This window comes from Strongylocentrotus purpuratus, unplaced genomic scaffold (genome assembly GCF_000002235.5).
Source record: "Strongylocentrotus purpuratus isolate Spur 01 unplaced genomic scaffold, Spur_5.0 spur5_scaffold_9, whole genome shotgun sequence".
Classification (NCBI taxonomy): Eukaryota; Metazoa; Echinodermata; class Echinoidea; order Camarodonta; family Strongylocentrotidae; genus Strongylocentrotus; species Strongylocentrotus purpuratus.
The window spans coordinates 2,492,191-2,512,619 of NW_022145615.1; the positions used below are offsets into that span (position 1 = coordinate 2,492,191).

The following is a 20,429-nucleotide window of genomic DNA, read 5'->3' on the forward strand; positions in this document are numbered from 1 at the left end:
ACCACTCGTCTCCATACCCAGGAGAGCATAGTCCCGTGAAGATTACAAATAGTAGTTGTGATTGCCTTTCCGTAAGAATAATAACATTCTGGGTTTAAATAGCACTTAATATATCAATGATGTCTTTAAGCGCTTTACACGTTTATTATCATGCATGTGAAAGATATTACTCCTATATAGCGTGCAGGGAGTGGAGATGGTGCACATATTGTGTACTGGCGTGAAACCCGGTGACCAGGGTAAAACTAAATGTGTTGCACCTTGACAAAAGTTTTTCATACAATATGTTCGATATGAATTCACCGATTGTAATTTTCATCAAATATAAAAGACAATCGCATGTAATAGTATTTATTTCAAGTGAAATCATAATTCTTAAGACAGATGTGAATGGTATACAAGATTAGCTATATGTATTCAATGGTTTTATAACAATGTAAAAAAGATATAATGTAATAAATGATCAAATTTGTATAAAAAGAAATACTAGTGTATCAAATCACTGATCGCGCGGACAATTATGTGCTAATAAAAGGTTTGAATGTCTTTCATTGCCATACAATAGTTTGGAAGTGGAATAAGAAAGCTGAATGCAAAAGGAAAAGGAAAAAAAAAAAAATAAAGAGAGAAAAAAAAACTAAACAGAAGGAAAGTGCTTGGAGTGGAGGAATTGTCACAGAGCCTGACTGATATTCATGATTAATTACAATATTCATATTTCTAGAGAACCAACAGAAAGAGCCAGATATTGTTTCAGCCACAAAAAACACAGAAAATAGAGTTAGAAAAGAGAGGGAAGAGATGAAAAAGAGAGGTTCATAGGGAAAGAAAGAGAGATAGAGAGAGAGAGAGAGAGAGAGAGGGGGGGGGGAGGGAGGAGAGAGAGAGAGAGAGAGAGAGAGAGGGAGAGAGAGAGAGGGGGTAGAGAGAGAGAGGGAGAGAGAGAGAGAGAGAGAGAGAGAGAGAGAGAGAGAGAGAGAGAGGAGGGGGGGGGGTAGAACACAGACCATCACTCACACACAAAACATGACAAGATTATTCATGATTAGGTGCTTTCCCTTTTTCTATCAATATCTTTACTGTACTTCCTCTTTGTAATTTTAGCATTTTCTTTCCTCAACCTCCTCTTGTACACCACATGTTCAATCCTTCTTTTTTTAACAATTTTTGAGATTTTCCTTTGTCACCATCTCTCCCCCTCTCTCCCTCTCTTTGTCTGTATCTAACTGTCTGTCTGTCTCTCTCTGTGTGTGTTGCTCTCTCTCCAACTATTTAAATCCTTCTCTGCTTTTACTTTTTCACACATTTCCCTTTTCCTGCTCTTTCTCTCTGCCACTGTTTTCTTCATCTCCAATATTACATCATGATAAGTAGATCTTTAATACTTTGTTATCAGTCTTTTCTAAATCTGTCCATCTTGACCTTTGATAGTGTTTACTGGTTATTCCATTTCCCCTCTACATTCATGTTATTTGTTCATGCTCAGAAATCGCATACAATAACTTTATAACAGAATAACGTAAATTTGAAATAATTATACAGATTTTCGACATTTACAGAGTAGTACAAATGAGAGTAGAATAACAAATGATGTAGATAATTGAATCATTTATTCATGATATTCAAACTATAGTATTTTGAAAAAAGTGTTAACAATACAATTATTATATGTCAATAGCAATGCTAAAAGAAATATCAACTAAATGATTTTAAGTCTAAAATCATGCTTTAAACAGTTTGTACCCAGGGCAAGTTTGGCACAAGGCTTGCAGATCACAATACAAGCATACAGGTATTATCTACTTTGTCTTAAATATCAATCCACATTGAGGCACCTTGTAACTGTTTAGATGATTGAAATAGAAATTCATCAATTTGAAAATAAAACAGAAGTTTGATTTTCACAGCACTGCTTTACATATGCAGGGTCTAAATGATATACAACATCCCATGATAATGTTGTAAAATAGAATTACAAGCACAACCTTTTGGAGTATCTAAAAGTATCCAACTGCAAATTACTACAAGATAGTATTCTGAGACAGTGCAAATATGAAACTGCAACCTCCCTCCAACCACTGTACTAAAAAATACCAGAAGATCTATGAGAGTTGGACCTTCTTAATACCTATGTCTTCAATACTTTTAAACTTCTGAAGGCCTATTTTATTTTGTTTGCACCCCCTCTCTCACATGGTCTCTTTAAAAGGAGTTAGTAAGTAACTCTTATGCTACTTGTTAAGCAAACTTGTGAAGAGCTTTACGGGAAGGAAAAGATGTTCTCAGTCACCAATGTATCCTTTCATTCACTTTGCTCAAGTTTTTAAACAGTGGATTTTAAGCAAACTTCTTTTTAGAAGTTCTCATGTCCAATATATGAACAAGATCAAACCTACTTCATTATCGTGTTATACTTTGGACAATCATCTTCAGAAAAAGATTTCCAGATTTGATTAATTTTGACCGCATAGGCATTTTTTCTATATAGAGGGAGCAAGTAGCTACAGGTAGTGCAGTGGGGCTTTAAACCACAGGATCACATTTTTCTCGGCATGGTTAGCACACTTTTGAATAAACTTTTACAAGTAATGCCACGCCCAAAGAAAGGCAACGATGAAGACTGTGATGCTTCTCTACTGCCTTCGCATCTAAGCAACAGCTGTTCTCTTTCCTTTCACCATCCTTCATCAAGGTCACTCATCAAGGTCACCAGGAGCCTCCTGTCATGCTTCTATGCTTCTGCAGGTCTTCTCATGTGAACTGGCTAGTTCACTTCTGTAATAAATAAAGTAACAAGTACAATTCAAGAAAATAGATTATCATGAACAATAAAAGAAAACAATGTCGCTAGTATATCTGGCATGACGATGGAATTATTTTAGTCTTTCAAAAATATTGGACATAGCAGCTTTACCAACTATTTATTGACCTTCATGGGTGTGATATAATTCACTGTCTGGTATGGATTTCAAAATGGCCTAAATTCTTAGCATCTTTGAAAATGATTTTATGTGTTCCAGTTCTGTACCTTCACCTTTTCTTGCATCTCCCTTCAAGTATGAGCCTGCCACCGAGCTTGGAAGTCCCTGGCCGTCGTGACGTCGACCCCGACGTTGAGCAGCTTGTCGATGGTAGTCGTCACCCTAGGATCATCCGATGGTTCTTGATGGGTGAGAATGGTAACCATCCCTCCTGGGTTGGGGTTAGCAGGGCTACGCAATGCAGGGTCACCACAGCGTAGGGCAAAGAAATGAGCACATTCTGCTATACTGCAAAAGGTTCTGGATACACCGTAGGAAAAAGGGGGACAAATCCAGGGTTACAAAATGAATAATTCCACAAGGGAAACTATGTTCTTTAAAAAAAAGTTGAATTACCATATATGAATCGTAACATCTTAACAAAGAGCAGAATACAGTCTCAATCCTTTCATTTGGCTAAAATACAAGATGTAAAGTATCTGTGTGTCATTCTACTTCTAAGATTCTTCTGATACTTGAGTTACTTAATAGCAAAAAAAATAAATACCAACTTACCTGACATTAATGTCATCTATCTTGACCTTGGAATTCTCATCAAAGCGTAGATTCTCTTTATCTTTCTGAGCTCTTAGATACCTTGCAAACAGAAGAAAGAGGTAGGGGGAACGTCATCCAAACTTTGTTCCAATAATTGCTAGATCATGGATGCTTTGTAAAGGAAAGCCATATTTGACATTCAGATAACCGTTTATTTTATTCATAATTTTATACATTTTGACATATATGGTACCAAATCGCAATGATAAAAAAGAACTCACATTCATTTATGACTGATATATTTATACCTAACAAATAATTCAATACTTGAAATAAATATTTGTTTATTCTTTCAGGGTCATCAGTATCTTTAGATAATCAAAGCATGACAAAATATGAATATTCATGAGCCGGGGTAATAATATGATTTCGGAGCCCTCAGGGAATACTGATGAGGCTACCCTGGGTTAACAAAACAAATCATTAATTTTGTTATTATTATCATTATTAGTAGTAGAGGTGTCATGGTCGAGTGGATATGTCGCCGGACTGTCGATCACAAGGTACGCAGTTCGAGTTCCGTGGCGGCACTAATGTCCTTTGGAAAGACATTGATCTACATTTGCCACACTCAACCCAGGTGATGTAAATGGGTACCTGGCAGGAATTAATTCCCTGAAATGCTGTAGCGCCATATGGCAGACGTGCTTAAGCCAGGGTAATAATCGGGAGCGCCAGGAGTGTCACGTATGACAGACATAAACGCTATACAAGAACCCACTATTATTATTATTATCATTACATAAGAATACATACCTGTTGCCAATCTGGAATTCCTTCTCCATGAACTTGATAGCCTCTCGAGCCTTGGGTTGATGCTTCTTATTGATGTCTAATTGAGACACAACTGCAAGATAACATAAGATTTGTCCAAGGTAAAAACAAATATATGCTACACGCAGAAAATATACACAATTCATGAACCAAAGATAAGTCAAAATATATAGTCATCAAAATTACCTTTCATTTGAAGGCTTTTAAAAATATGGTTAAAATATAAAAATAAGTTGTAGAAATCACATTTAAGGTTCTGAAAAAGCATAGTGATGTTCACAGAAAAATAATTTTAAATACTTTTGAATTGACTAATGTTATAGACCAAACTTCTGAATGACAAACGCCTATAAACTAAAACAACAACAACTAATATATCAAAGATACCTGTAACTTCATGTTCATGTCAATAATCATGGTCCTCTGCCAATTTTATGACGATATAATTATTGATTATAAATATCAATTTCTATTAAAAATAAAACAGGAAGTAGCTGACACAACTTCTTTGTATTTCGTGTATGATCATGTTTAAATCATTATTATTTTGTTTTGTTTTAGGTAAATTGATTTAAAGTTAATATGATCATTGTCTGTTGTCACCTGCTTTGGGTATGATAACGATGAAACGTGATGTGGCTACCAACGATCTCAAGACCGGTAGCTGATTAGATAGGACGGCTGTATCAGGGATGAGGTAGGGAGATAGGGCGTCCATGTTAAGGGGTTCAATACTGCCCTCAAGCTGACTCACTTCAGACTACAAAGACAAAGCAAAAACATCTTTTAGTTGGTTATGAAGTTGTTATATGGGTAAATAGATTGTACACAGCTGATTGGTTAGAATAGTTGTATCAGCAATTTGGTATGGAGAAAAGGTGTGACCTTTAGAGGTATGATACTGTCTTCCAGCTGTCTGATGTCAGACTGCAAAGGTGTTACTGTTAGAGGTACTATTCTATAAACATAATTGCATCTATTTTTGAAAAAAATCAATTTAAGGGCAATTTCAATAACCTATTTTATGTTCCATATAAATCAAATTTGGATTATGTGAAAAGTCATTGTCATGCATATTTCAGTACAAGGCTATTGATATACGTTGCTATTTCGAAAGCAGTTGCGGTCATGCTTATATAGGTATTATTCCAAAATTAATTGACTATAAAGACAGCGCATCAGTGCGTTTCTTTAGGGCAGAAAGTATTCAACACAACACTTAAAGCAAAAGGGACAAACAAGCAATTTGAAGTCATAGACAAATGAGGTAATGCTACTGAAATTTTCCAAATCTCAAAAAAGTATAGATAAGTTTTTTGTTTCTTTTTACAGTTTGGAAAGGTATCAAATCAAAACAATGTTTTCTTTGATAGAACAAATCTGTGTGTTCTGTTGTAATATTAATTTTGGGAAGGTACTAAATAAAAAATAAAAATTTCTTTGATAGAATAAATCTTTATGTTCTGTTGTAATAATGATAACATGCACAACAACAGCAAAACATTTCTAATCTAATATCATGTAAGTTCAACTCTTTCTTCTAAACAGAGAAAAACATTAAAGTCTGAATAGTAGAAAAGGATATCTTCCTAACTAATCGATCGTACCTGTAATCTTAGCTGTGCCATGCCTCTCATCACCTGCTGTCTACGAGCATCGATGTCTTCTTCTTTCTCTTCAGGTCTAGTACTTGGTTGCGGTTCATCATCCTAAAAAGGTTTATATATTCATCATTTTCACAATCGATTCAGTTTGAATGAAATTTATTCAAGAAAGATACTGAGTAATTAGATTCAGTCAAGAATATTGTAGCACACACAGCAACCAACGCATTATTACACATGTACAAGCTTAAATCTAATAATCAAAAGAAGGGCCACACTGTTAATTTGGGGCCTTTCTAAGACTTTTGAACATTCCCTTTAACCTGCTTAAGACAGTTTAATTTTCATTTAATACAAATCTTACCAATGAGATTTAAACCTGATTGATCATAGACCTTGTCTTTAACAGGTTTAATGAAAATTGTTTAGCAACCCCCCCCCCCAAAAAAAAAAAAAGAAGAAAAAAGAATTAGATAACAAATAAATACAAACAAATAGAAATACCCCCCAAAATACAAACAAAATAAATAATAAATAAATAAATAATGATATAATAGATTTGGGACCTTTCCCAGACATAAACACATACCTCGTCTGGTTGATGCAGTTCTTCTTCATCTTGTTCATCAGACAGGTCTACAGTTTCACTGGTAAAGTGATCATCGTCACAAGAAAGACTGATCCCATCTATACTGCTCAGGTAGTAACCAAACTGACGAAGGCACAGGACTCTAATCACGGTCTGGTAAAGACACAGAAATCACATTGGCCTTTCATTCATTGATATCTTGAATACGGTATATTCATGACTCCCGCCACTCATCCTCTCCAAGCGCTATAGTTCTCCTTAGAACTATAAGCTAAGAAAGATAACCAGCAGTCTTTTTCAAGACTATACCAACAGTCCTTTTCAGGACTACACACCCTCAAGAAAGATAACCGAGAGTCCTTTTCAGGACTTCTCAATCCTCCCTCTCTCTCTCACATGGTGCAACTGCAAGCCTACTGTATAACTCTCTGATTGTAAGCCTACTGGGATTCCTTCCTGATTGGAAAGGTGTGTTATACCCAAGTAATTTTATCTCAAATACTGTATTATAAGTCAGCACCTTGGCAAAATAGATTCAATGGTTCTAAACAACGCACTCGAATTGCCACATTCTTTCAATTTTTCAGCGAGTATTAAAGGTAACTTGAGGATAATATGTATAACCATAGGAAGACAATCTGATAAGATTTTGGGTAAATAGATCAAAGGTCAATCTAACTGAGTAAGGTATGGTCTAAAAATTGATTTCCACTAGATGTTCCTTTCCAAATCTGCACAAATAGAACAAAACAAGTCTCTAAAAATGAACAGTATGTGGCTATTTCAGAAGCACTTGGGTGAAGATAATCCCAAACCCTAAGCATGGATGTAGCTTTGGGTGTAATGGCATCACCTACCTCTTCTTGTAAAGTAAGATCCAGCTCATGATGGATACCATACTTCATCTTCTTCTGTAGGTACTGTAGAGGAGGCATAGTCCAGATGGCGATGTCTTCTGTCAGAGGCATAGGCTGATACCAACTCTTTCCCTTCCCGCTTTCAAGACTGCCCTCTAACAGCTGCCGCAGGCCAACGCTACCGCACCAGTCTGTTCAAGATGCATCCAGAAATAGGAAATATCAAAATCACCTAGATTCACCTGTAATTTTACTTTTTCTATTGTGCAGAACCTGTAATTCTGCTTTCGAGTCACGATTGATTTTAATTTCAATCAACCATTACTACTACTACTGTTCAAGATTTACCATGTGGTTGGATTTCAAAATATTAATAATTTGAGTTTCCAAAACAACATTCTAAGGCAAAGCCTTATTTCACCAGCTGGACATATGAATGAGATAGTTATACACTCTGACAGAGTTGTGGCTACTAGTCATATCTGGTCTAAATGATCAAATTAATAATACAAATCTAATGTAGCCTTAGTTTGTTGATACAAATGATAGACAATTTTTTCTACTTAGTCTAGGTGTTTTATCCACATCTTGAGTTGATTTTTGCTCTTTTCATATAAATAAGACAGTACCACCTGTGCGCTTAGAAACATCTGTATAAAGCGCCCTATAAATGTAATTATTATTATTATTAAGAAAATTTTCCAAAATGTATCGAAAAACCCCTCCCCCAAAAAGCAGTTTACATATGCAAGTAAGTAGTATTGATTCTGTAGTTCTACTTCAAGGTATTAAACATTAAAACATGTACAGCTAGTAACAGTTAACATCACAGGCAGTATTACCTTGATTTACAAGTGACTTTTCATGAGGACACATGTTGAGGAGACTGGCCAGTCTGGCCCAGAGAGGTTGGGAACTCTGAGAAAAGAACAAAACAATATACAACATGATCAAATGAGGAAAACAAAAACTTATGATTACTCCAATGATCATACATATTAACTAATGTTGATAAAACACTATTTCTTCTACCCAACCAGCTCCAAACTGACCAACTTGGAATGTCCAGAAACGTATCTGTTATGTTTCACAAAGCCTTTTTCCAATGACAAATTACAAAAATCAGTGACAAATGTGCTGATAACCAATAAAAAGCAATGATTTCAGTAGCTTATAACAAAAACTGTCATTTGTCACTCATGACAAGTTTTGTGAAATAGGACACAGGCGACACTCTCGTTGGTGTGGCAGGGGTATTTCATTCAGTGCACACATGTGAAGTTGTATTCATTTCGTGAAATTAACATAGAAGTCTGATTGAGTAAAAAGACACAACCGACTAACACCATACCTGAGCAGTCTTGATGATGAAGTCTTCATTTGTCCGCAGCCAATCAGTGAGGATCTTAATGACCGGTAGGAGTCCCTCACTTGTTAGTATCTCCATGATTAGTGGTAGAGGGATTGGATTGGTCTGTAGATCTGAAGGGCTGGTCGATGCACTGGTTACACTGGATCCACCTGTATCTCTGTTTTCTGTAGAACGGGATGATAGAAAATATGGCATTTTCATAATGTAACTAAATTTATACCTAAGTGCCTCGATACAAATTAATTCATTCACCTGTTGTATTTCAATAGTGAGGATGCAAATTGCATAACATTTTGTGATATTAGGTAGGGCAAGCCATAAGTTTGCTCTACCTACCTCGTTAATCATTGCGGCTGTTTTAAACCCATTCACTTCTAAATCATCTCATTCCATAAGCTTTAATAAGGAGACCACCACCAAGTAGCTGTAGGAAACGTACACTGTATAGACCAGTTTTGGAAATGCCCCCCTCTCATAAAATGAAATGGAAGCTCTTATTACCAATCATGTGAAAGAATATGTTTTGACTAATACGTGATGATACAAATTTAGCCTACTTATTGATATATTTCATAAATCCGGCCTGGATAGATATCGCGAATGCACTTCAACATTGAACATTTTTGTTGTTGTTGTTGCGAATTTAGGTTGAAGAATTGCCATCTAAATCTCAAAAGGCAATATTTAAACAATATTGAATGGATATTTTGCACAGAAAACCCTTGAACTGCAATTTTACCACTATGTCTTTACCACTATCAGTCTTTACCTTTAAGGTGAACCCACTACTTGAAAATTTCAAATGGGCATATCTGTAAAGTCACCGTGGACCTTTAAAAAAACTCAACCTCCCTTTACACATACCTCTACCCGGAGGAGTCTGCGTAGACCCTGTTGGGGATTCCCCCTTCCTCTCCCTTGTCTCCTTGCCCTCCTCCTTGGACTGGGCAGACATCGTCTCCTTGTTGTACGCATCAAAGCTGGGTGCTAGGCGGATGTTACGCCTACCAGGAGGGGTGTGGGTGGGGCCGGTAGGAGGGGCGATCAGCTGGGAGGAGATGTCTTCTACCGTGATGTCACTCATGATGGAGAGACCGCTCTCCTCGCCTGAGCCAGGGGGAGGGGTCTTAGAATCCTGTAGGATGTTGGAATAAAGAGTTATAGAGTATGTAATTTACATCGAAAATAAAAGACATTGTTCATTTCAATTTGTGTGTATACAGTTGCAGTTTATTGTACAGCTGATGAAGATTTTCTCTGGAGCTGCAGAGCTTTCGTAGTTATTGTAGAATTATTATACAGCTGCTGTGGATGTGTAGTAAGTAGTATAGACACAATTCTTCTGAAGTTCTAATGTTGATGCATTGTCAATTTATTATATTTAAAAATTTCCATAAAGTGGATTTTCTGTAAGTTGGTGACTTGTCGTATGAGTTTTTGTAGAGCTGCTGCTGGAGTCATTGTACAGTTTGCTTAGAGTCACAAATTTGTCTAACAGTTGCTACATGTATGTATTTGTCACAGCAAATTGACCAGCAAAAAAGTGTATGGTCAGGAACAGAGATAGCAGTTACACTTGATCAGAGGGCCTGAAAATCACCTAGGATGAGCTATTTTGTACACAAAAAATGTGGCCTGAAACTATGGCCTGAAAAAAAACTCACCAGGGCCTAAATTCAGGCAATTGCCTGAAATCTGGTATCCCTGCAGGATCAATTTGACAGGGGCAGAAAAAAAGCACTTTGACTTCAAAGAGATAATTACAAACCTCATGCAGACTATGTCTCTCTGAAGACTCTTCCTCATCCAGCTCCAGCTCCTGACTGTCCATGAAGTAATCACTATCAGACTCAGCAGCCAGTACCCTCTCCTCACCGGACTCTCCCCCTGAGCTACCACCATTAGAATGATTATCCTCTCCAGGCTCCCCCTCACTCAGATCAGACTCCTCGCTGGTGTGGGCTCCCAGACCGGCCCTCTTACGCCGACGTCGCATGGCCTTCAGGACCGTCTTAGGTTTCTTCTTCTGTTGTTTCTTCTTGGCTGGTTTGACGGTGCCGTCGCTGTCGATGTCCCGGCTCAGGATGGGTGTGATGGTGTCGGCCGGACTGGCTCGGCCATCGGATGATCCGTCTGAGTCTTGTGCTAAAGGAGACAGAAAAGAGACCATAACAGACATATAGAAAAAACACGTGCATGGTGTTTGATAGGGAAGGGACACATTCACATTTGTATACTTAGACTAGGAATTTAGTGGTTATTTTACCCGACTGCTTAAGAAAGCATAAATGCTTGTTAGTAAGCAGCCAGAGGACCAACGACTTCAGGTCCTCTCTGATGGACCTGGCAATGAGGATTAATGCCTTATCAAAGGGCACTTGCGCATTGACTTGGTTTCGAACCTGGGTCGACGGGTTACAAGACCACTGCTCTACCAACTGAGCTATCGCGCCTCCTTTCAACTGCCAGTGTCTTTCTTGATCTAGGTTTCATAAACAAGTGCCCAAACATGTATAAAATGGTTCCTTGAAGGCAATGTATGCAGCATTTACCAACACTTTGAAAGAGCAGATCTTTGATCATTGTGGCTTACCGGTAAATCAACTCAACTGTACGAAAAATCTCTGACAATTGAATGAATTGGTTTAGAATGTTTTAGAATTGTTTCTCTTTTTTCAAAACTTATGATATTTCAAAATCAATCAAACTGAACAAAATATTAAAATACATACCTTTTGTAAAAGTGGCAGTAGTCTGGTCTGGATAGATCTTCCTGTAGATAGCATTGTTCAGTTTCTCACAGAGATGGTTGAGTGTATATGAAAACAGAGCCAGAGTGAAAACAACAGCTGTAGATGTCTGTTTGGAGCCTGAGAGGAAATTTGATGAAAATTTGGTAATCATTTGATGATCATTTGATAAAATCGTGGGCATATAAGTTAGAGGACAAGTCCACTCAAAAAATAAACTTACTTTCAATAAAAGCAGAAAAATCAAACAAACCAATCAAAAAAATAGCGAGCAAAATCAGATAACTAATAAGAAAGTTATGAATCTTTGAAAAAGTATGTAAAACTATGGAACAATGAGAATCACAACACAAATTGCCAAGATGGTTATCAGTTTGTGTCATCATGTCCTCACTATTTATCAATTGCTCTATATGGTTTAATCACATTAATTTCCCTTTTTATTCCCCAAAACTTGATTTCCCCATGCCTTTGCCCAGGATATATGATTTGTATCATATTGCGTGCATGACATTTCACAAAATCTTTTATGAACTCTGAAGAATTTATACTATTTTTAAATATTGTATATTCATAATTATTGATTTTTATATAAATAGTTTATCAAAATTCACATTTTTCATGAATTTAACAGGAAAAAAATACACTATATTAGTGCATCCACACAAAAACAGATTACTATTAATCTAACTTGGATGCTGGTGTGAAGAAATAAGATTCTTAAGGAGAAAATAGGAAATTTATATCATCAATATAAAGAAAATAATTAGTGGATAGTGAGGACATGACGTCACAGACTCAGGAGCGAGTTGCCAATTTGTCTAGTGATTTTCAAAGTTTTTTAATGTAAGCAAACTTCAGAAATCACATTGCACATCCATACCATCATCTTAAAATTTGTTGCAAAACCCTAAAGTGGAAATGGCCATAATGATTCCATTAATTAACAAAGCTACCCGAGGCATGTTTCCATGACAACATGATACAGCTAGGTCGATTCTCACCTGCTTTCTGCAGCCTGTATGTGCTCATCAGCGTTAGCACAACCAGTTTAAAGATGATGTCATTAGACAGATAGCTTTCTCTGCCCTCCTCATCCCTTTGCCTTGCGTGAGGAACAGCCCCATGTAGCATGCACTGGTGGAAGCCCTGCAGCACCTCCTGACATAGCGACGGTAGGGTGTCGGTGGATGTCTTGTTGCTAGGCTGGAACATCTCTTGCAGGTAGAGGAAGCGAATCAGAAACTGTTTGATATCTCGTGGTCTATGTGATGAAGAAGATGTGGGGGGGGGGGGGTGGAAAGAGAAACAAATAACCATTAAAATATAATCGAGGGGCTCAGATGATGCTCAAGAAAACAGACATATTAAAATGCTGGTCACTGATTGATACACTTTCTTTAGAACAGTGAATTAACCTTTTCTCATCTTACTCCAGTTATAAGATTTGGCGAAATTTGGTGTCTTCACTTACTTAGATTTAAATTCTCAATTTCTTCCCAATCAAGGTTCTTACATGTCTTAATAGTGTGAAGTAGTCATATGTGGGGGAATTAATATTCATATATTCTAATGACTTGTGAGGAAGGGAAGAAGTGTCATCATGGCGTGAAAGTCAGTAACCCCTTGTAAGAAGAAACATGTTGACCTTAGTAAATGATGATGATGACGACTAAAAAGCAGTGACAAAGAAGTATTCAAATGTCAACGTGTGTATAGACACTGGATGTATTTGAAATGAGTATGCATCAACTTTACCTTTGCAATTCTGGAGGAAGATCTGGGCTGGGACTTGAAGGCAACTCATGAAACCTCTTCTGATTTCTCTCAAATACCTTTTCCAAATTGGCAATAGCACCATCAAACCTCAAGTCAGATAACCAGCTACATGTAAGTGAAAGAAAATATTGACAAAAATCTATATTATTAGCAAATCATCAATACCACAATTCTTCCTCTTCTTTTTGCGGCCTATTTTGAATTAATCTTATATAAAAATCAACTCTTAATACATTTGGTAGGGACATCAATTAAAAACCATTGCAACATTTTTTTCTTACAGTAGCAATCAAAATCCAATTGTCATTTCATCTCCATCTCTCCCTCTTGCTCTCAATGTCTCCCTCCTTTATATCCCTTTCTACTTCTACTTCTCTCTCTGCTTTCTTTAACCTTGTCTGTCTGTATGTCTCTGTCTGTCTGTCTCTCTATTTCTTACCATCCCAAGTAGTGATAGGCTGCATCGAACCCGTTTCAGCCAGCGTACAAAGCTGGTCGTGAGGCATGCCCATGGCAGGATTCAACACCCCCCTTCCGTATCCACCTCCCCTCCCCCTCTTATCTCATTATATCACTCCTAAAACAACCTCTCTACACAAAGACTCTTACCATCTCAGGTAGTGATAGGCCGCATCGAGCCCCTGATAACGTGTTCCAGCCAGTGTACCAAGTTGGTTGTGAGGCATGCCCACGGCAGGATTAAGCACAAGGGCCTGGTGGTAGAAGCGTTGAGCTAGGAGACAACTGCTTGGACCTTCAAATTCCTGCCTGTACCTTGCTGCAAGTTGTATCAATAAAGTAGAATGGAATGCATTAATTATTGATAATCAATGTTTATTTAATTGATTGCTAAAGGTAAAGACCTGCTAGCTTTCACTAGGTCAAAAAATATTCTGGACAACTAAAACCAGCACTTTGCATGGACCCTTTAGCAATCTTCTAAAATTTCAGTATGAAATTCTGGAAGTCACAACCACTTAGCTGCCATAATAGCCGTCTTCCTGTACCCTTTTGGTGTACCCTTTCCCTGGAATTCTACAAAAATGTAGGTTGTTAGTAAACATGGGACCTACAGTTTACAATGAACTACTATCCATTCTTTCATCCCAAAACACTCAGGAACAATGTGTGTCTGGAATTTGCCTTTGCAATTGTTTCACCCACTGGGTCATTCACACTTGTAGATTATGCAAATGAGGAATAAAGTGTTTTAAATTACACTTCTAGCTACCGATGGAGAAAGTGAGAAAGCTTGACGACCTACCTAGATCACCGAGGTAGATAAGACATCGATGACAAGCCTTCTGGGCCCAGTCCTTGGCCTCTGGTTTGTTGGCATCCATGCATGTCTCTGCAAAAGAAAGAAACAATCCTCTTCACCTATTCAAGATTCAAGATTCAAATTTATTCATGTTTCCAACAAAACATTACAAATCAATTATAAGCATTTAAAACAAATTTAAGAAATACATGTTGAAAACAGAGGGGTCCACTAAAAAGCAATGCTTGTACAAGTGTGAACACCTCAAATGAAACTATACTATACTATACCTATACTTCTATCTACTCAGTAGGAAGAAATTCTTTGAATGCTTGAGCGCCTTTTCATGGCAGCTAAAGTCGGGGTAATAAGATGATTGCAGGGCCCCCTCAGGGAGAACAGTATCAATACTGATTAGGCTACCATGGGTAAACAAGAAATAATATTATTATTATTATCATTAATCAAATTACGTATTCATACTTGTATGATTGTTGAAATCCCATCGAAATGGGGAAGGGTATTCCAAGTTATACATTGTATATGTATGAGGGATAATATAACTGTGAGATGAAAGGATGTGCGAATACAACTCAACGGAATACAGAGATACTAGCAGTGAAGCCTACTATAACACCAAACATGTCACAAAAATTGTGTTAAATGGATTAATTAGTTAAATAAATTATGAAAAGTTAAAGAATAAATTATCAAAGACTTTCACTTTCTTAAATCATTATCTAATGATCTAATCTAACTTCTATTAAAGTGGAGAAGTGAATAAAGCAAAACACAAGAGGAAATAAGCCTTACAATGAAATAAAATACATCATTTGTATATAAAACTTTGCAGTCATAAAGAGTCTTCACATTTCAAGATGATGATTTCCTGTTTGCTACATGTACTTCTCGAGTACATCTAGGCATGTTTGTGCCCCAGGCTCTAACATTCAGAAAAATAACAAAGTCCGCATGTGAAGTCAACTTGGAAATACAGATAAATAACCCAAAGCATTTTCGTACTAGCAGAAAAGACAAAATCCTTTCAAACAAATGGCTATGAAACGTTATTTGCTAACAATGTTTACGTTTTCTGACATACCCTACAGACAATATGCCCTGAGCTGCAAAATAACAATGTCCGCATGTAAAGTGAACTTGGAAATACAGAAAAATAGCCAAAAGCTTTTCCATACTAGCAAAGAATACAAAATCCTTACAAATAAATGGCTATGGAACGTTATTTGCTAACAATGTTTATGTTTTCTGACATACCCTACAGACAATATGCCCTGATTGGTAAGAAGTGTTTACAAAATGCTGACACTAAGTGTTTGGGGGATGGTGGCCTTGATCTGGATTCTTTACAAACGCAACTAGCTAGTTATTATCCCACTTGTCAATGAAACGCAGGAAGTGTTAATGTATTCGGTCTAGGGGCGATGCACGTAACTTTACCCTCCGATAGTACTTCACATGTCATGTGTTCAGGGCGATGTGATGTCAAGATCACTCACCCTGCGGACGCCGGACTAATGGAATCTTGCCGATGTTGTAAAAGAAATTGTGTTGTGTCATGTTCCATTGCCAGATCAATGCCATAGGTAGATGAACATATAGCTAGTGGCATTGATTTTTGATGGAAATGGTGGGTCCTTTATCTTACATGTAAATATTGTCACTTACCGGTACTCCCAGAAGAGGGCATGTACCCCGGAAGCAAAACAGGAAACGCAACATTATGCATTCTTTTGGTTCCTTCCATTTGTACTATCTCCTTACAAACAAGAATCTCCTGCCATTTTTCAAAGTAAACATTCATTCCTTAATGCGATTGACTAATAACCCTTTGCACATATGTGAACCGTGCCGTCCCTGTATTAAACCAATGGGATTGAGAGATCTCAGTAGATAACGGGTTAAAGGTTTAATGGAGAGGTTCCCACTTTTCTACAATAATTTACCTAATACTTCACGTACATGTATGTCCAATCATATTTTTTTTATGTACTGTGCACCTAGGCTACTCATAATTTCATTCCATATCTACCTATTTAGTCTCATATTTGAGCGCTGATAGAACCTCTGTTGTCATCTACTGACAACTATTCATTTGATGTAATTTAATCAAATTTGTAATGTGTACGTAATAATGCAATTATCTATAATTCGTATGTAATAATGTAGGCCTAATATGTAATTTGTATGTGATAATGTAATTTGTATGTGATAATGTAAGTTGTATGAATGTATTAATGTAAAGCGCATAGAGGATTGTCATCAATGATTATTATGCTATGCGCTATATAAATCACAATTATTATTTGATTAAAAGGATATTAGGCCAACCTTAAATGGATCCTATAGAAATAGGAATTTAAAAAATGACAAGGAGATAAGATGAAAATTTGATTATATACATGTAGATAGATGAGTTGCATAAAGGAAGAAAAACACACACTAATTATGACAATTGGATGAACTGACAGTAAGGCAAGGATATGAGACTGAAACTGAATGTGCATATATGCAAATTGTGTATGTTCATGTTACTTTAAAGAGACAAGTTGGTTTTAGACAAAGTACCCCTATATCAGCCTGCATGACCCCTGACTGACCTTTGACCTGATCCTGATCCGGGAAGCTGATGAAGTCCATGACATGGTTCTCCTGCAGACCATACTCCCACTGTAGTCTCATGAGGAGATGATGGTAGAATCCTGTAGCTGCCAGGAGGTGTGTCCTGTAAGCACATTCCAGAGATGAGCCGCTACGGATGTTCTGTAAGTCAGAGTGAATTTCAATAAAAGGGGGAATCTTTAAAGAATTATTCAAAAAGGGGTCTCTTCCATAATTCAAATGCTAAAAAAAAAAATATCTGTTCAACTGCAAACTACCTCATTACTCTTCAGTACAATTATAATTAGGGTTAGAGTTATGGTAAGGGTTAGGATTACTTTGTGTGGTTTCAAATATTTCAAAAATATTTTCTATATTTCAAAAGGAGGACTTCTCTCTGTATTCAATCATTAAAGAAATGCAGATTGGTGGTGATATTATTTGTTCATTACAATGTAATCATGCAAAGTCAGCAAAATTATGACCAAGTAAATGAGTGATGATTGTTTTACACAGAATTGATAAACTCATATGAATGCTTTAAAAACACAATCTCCTACAATAACTGGAGACAGACTTTTACATAAGGCCCAGCCTTCCTTGTCTAGTCTCCAAATACTTTATTAATGTACATTTTAGAATTTTTTTCCCTTGTTCTTTATGTCTTCTCCACTTGAAAGTATCAAATAAAGTGAACTTGAACTTGAATATTATACGAGAATTGTTTTTCCTTTCTCTTCATACCTTCTTGCTCTTCTTGGCCAGGGTGATGACATTGTAATAAACTTTCCACCAAAGGATCTCCTCTGCTTTCCTTCCAAAGTCTATGGGATGAAGCATCATCAACCGCTCACATAGATCACGTAATCTAGAAAATAAACAGAGCATGGTTGAATCTTTATTGACTACACATTTGTAAACTGTACTTATATGTTATAACTTAAACCAGTTCTTATCATTAAAAGTTCTATATTTTGATGATCATGAAATATTTCATTTATTCTCTGATATACAGAACATTTTCTTTGTTTACACCGACAAATATTAATTCACAAAATTGATATCTCTTAGATAAAAAGATATCTTCCTAGGCCTAGAGTAGAGACTACAAATAAATAATGAAATAATTCCTGTTATTTTGACATAGTTCTAGTCACAAATTAAGGATATATTTGGTACTACAAAATCAGCAAATAAAGCAACGAATACAGACATAATAATCTCTTTGGCTTACACTTATCACCGGCTTTCTGTTCATTTTTGTGTGTGATTTACTCTGATGAATGCAAGAGGAAAGGAAAAGCTTTGATATGTTGTTTTTACTCATTGCTAGTCATGAATTTGCTGTAGATTCACAGTAGCCTAAGGATAAACTGAATGAAGTTGTCTACAATACCATAACTGTATGCAATACTATTAAACTCTTACATTATACATTATTTCACTGAAATGAATAAATTCATGCTTTAGCCTTCAACTCTGAAAGTACCCTCACCTCATGCGCATTTCAATTGCATCTTTTTCAAAGACGACTCTGTATGCCTGCTTATGCCTGAAAATGGACTCCAGCTTGTGTGTCAAGTCTTGGGCAGAGCTGCAAAGAGAGAAAGCAAATTTATGGACTGGAAAACTTCTCATAGAACTTCTTCTTCTTTCGTTATACATTAATGGCACTCAGTCATACTTGAATATTGTTGTCAATTACTTTATTATCATTTTTGTTCTGCTCTCTATCTCTTAATTGATAACTATTTATAACCTTTCATTATTTATCTTCCTTTTTCATTCCTACCAACATCTTTAATATACATACCTCTCCTAGCTAACTATACAATACAAATCCACTAAACATCCACTATTCCCCACACAAGATATATAAATAATGCCAAGATGCATGAATTGAAGGATATTATATAGACCTATCTGTTCAGATATCATTGAAGGAACAACTTTAGAATACCCCACCACTAAAATTGACAAAATGTTTGTAGGGTACCAAAAACTAAGTTCACCAATGAAGCTAAATCTCGAGGCTTAAGCTTTTTATATAGTTTTTAGGTAACAATAAACCTAAACCTAATCCTAACCCCAACTCTAACCCTAACCCTAGGTCTTTGACGTTTATGTACATTAATCGTATTGGTGGGGTATTCTAAAGTCCATTATTCAATTAAACCGTCAGCTTTATTGTTATATAGAAAACAATCAAGTTCCCTACACTGAACATCTATTCATTTCATCTCCTTCCCTTCCCACTTTTCACGCACACTAGATATGTATTATTACATTGTCGTGGTTTCCTATTCCAGAATATTGCCAAACTGAACTGTCACCGACTGTGTTCGGAATTATAAAGTGATTTTTTTTTTATCTTAACAGCCCTAAATTTGTTGATTGCAATCAACAATGAACTTCCTTATTTGCAGTATACACTCGGTACTTAAAAGCATGAGAAAAGAAATAGGGGTCTACAACATTAACAAGTACATGTAGACTAGACATGTAGTCACTACACTACAGTCCCACATGTTCACAAAATTGTGTGGTTACAATTACAATTTTGTTTCCTCTGAAAAATGCATCATGATTTCAACATTTCGAAAGTTTTAAGACTCTCTACATAACATAGGAATTATATAGCAATAAACTGAACGATAATTTCATCACTAAATCAATAAATTCTACCTCCAAGTCAGATATTTTGTGTCTATGCCGCGGCCGCGCCGGTGTCCGCAGAATGTACGCGGAGACCCAGCGCCAGCGCTAGCTGCACGGGAAGCTCTAGGCGGGAGTCGTTAAGTGTTTTCGTACAGACCTACAGCTCGAAACTCACAACATTCATGACATAACAAGCCAATTAATACAGCAAACTACATATTTAAGAATACACACAATTATCTATATTTACCGGTAAACACGCCGCGTCTGCTGAAGACGTTCAACGTCGGATTTAAACGAAATACGACTTTCGTTTCCATCTTCGGATGAATCTCCAATCTTCACCATCTTGCAGCCGCTACGCACGTAAAGTGCATGTACTGTGCAAGTTCGCCATGCATAATGTGCGCGGTCAATTATTGAAGAAAACTGGGGGGGGGGGGGGGGGGGGGGGGTTGTTCCTGTCATGGGCGTGTCATGTGAAATAAAAAAACGAATGGCGCTATGCCCGGCCCCCCCCCCACTCAGTGTTATTTAGGGTACGCATATGCTCGTACCCTCTTTTTGAAAGCACCCCCTATCTGAGGA

At 36.8% G+C, this 20,429-nt stretch overlaps 1 protein-coding gene across 1 annotated transcript; it reads right to left on the reverse strand.

The window, feature by feature from the left end:
• Positions 1 to 1,593: 1,593 nt before the first annotated feature.
• LOC594440 (protein SMG5) lies at positions 1,594 to 20,229 on the reverse strand. Its single transcript, XM_030976991.1, has 21 exons — positions 20,092 to 20,229; positions 18,679 to 18,777; positions 17,928 to 18,051; positions 17,183 to 17,345; positions 14,568 to 14,654; positions 13,913 to 14,081; positions 13,283 to 13,408; positions 12,529 to 12,788; positions 11,507 to 11,644; positions 10,543 to 10,919; positions 9,639 to 9,909; positions 8,754 to 8,938; positions 8,245 to 8,320; positions 7,283 to 7,593; positions 6,546 to 6,698; positions 5,960 to 6,061; positions 4,956 to 5,112; positions 4,335 to 4,425; positions 3,537 to 3,617; positions 3,035 to 3,281; positions 1,594 to 2,775 (listed from the first exon to the last, which is right to left on the reverse strand). Exons 1-20 carry the CDS (start codon positions 20,187 to 20,189, stop codon positions 3,053 to 3,055), a joined length of 3,297 nt encoding a protein of 1,098 aa, XP_030832851.1. The 5' UTR covers positions 20,190 to 20,229; the 3' UTR covers positions 1,594 to 2,775; positions 3,035 to 3,052.
• Positions 20,230 to 20,429: the final 200 nt, after the last annotated feature.

Bases quoted from the DNA above. Each gene is read 5' to 3' on its own strand.
- LOC594440 (XM_030976991.1), bottom strand. From the start codon at position 20,189: ATGGTGAAGATTGGAGATTCATCCGAAGATGGAAACGAAAGTCGTATT. The intron at 14,655-17,182 runs GTCAGTCAGGGG...TTTCTTTTGCAG, and splicing joins GGATCAGGATCAGGTCAAAG to AGACATGCATGGATGCCAAC. The intron at 8,939-9,638 runs GTATGTGTAAAG...CCCGTTCTACAG, and splicing joins GCAGACTCCTCCGGGTAGAG to AAAACAGAGATACAGGTGGA.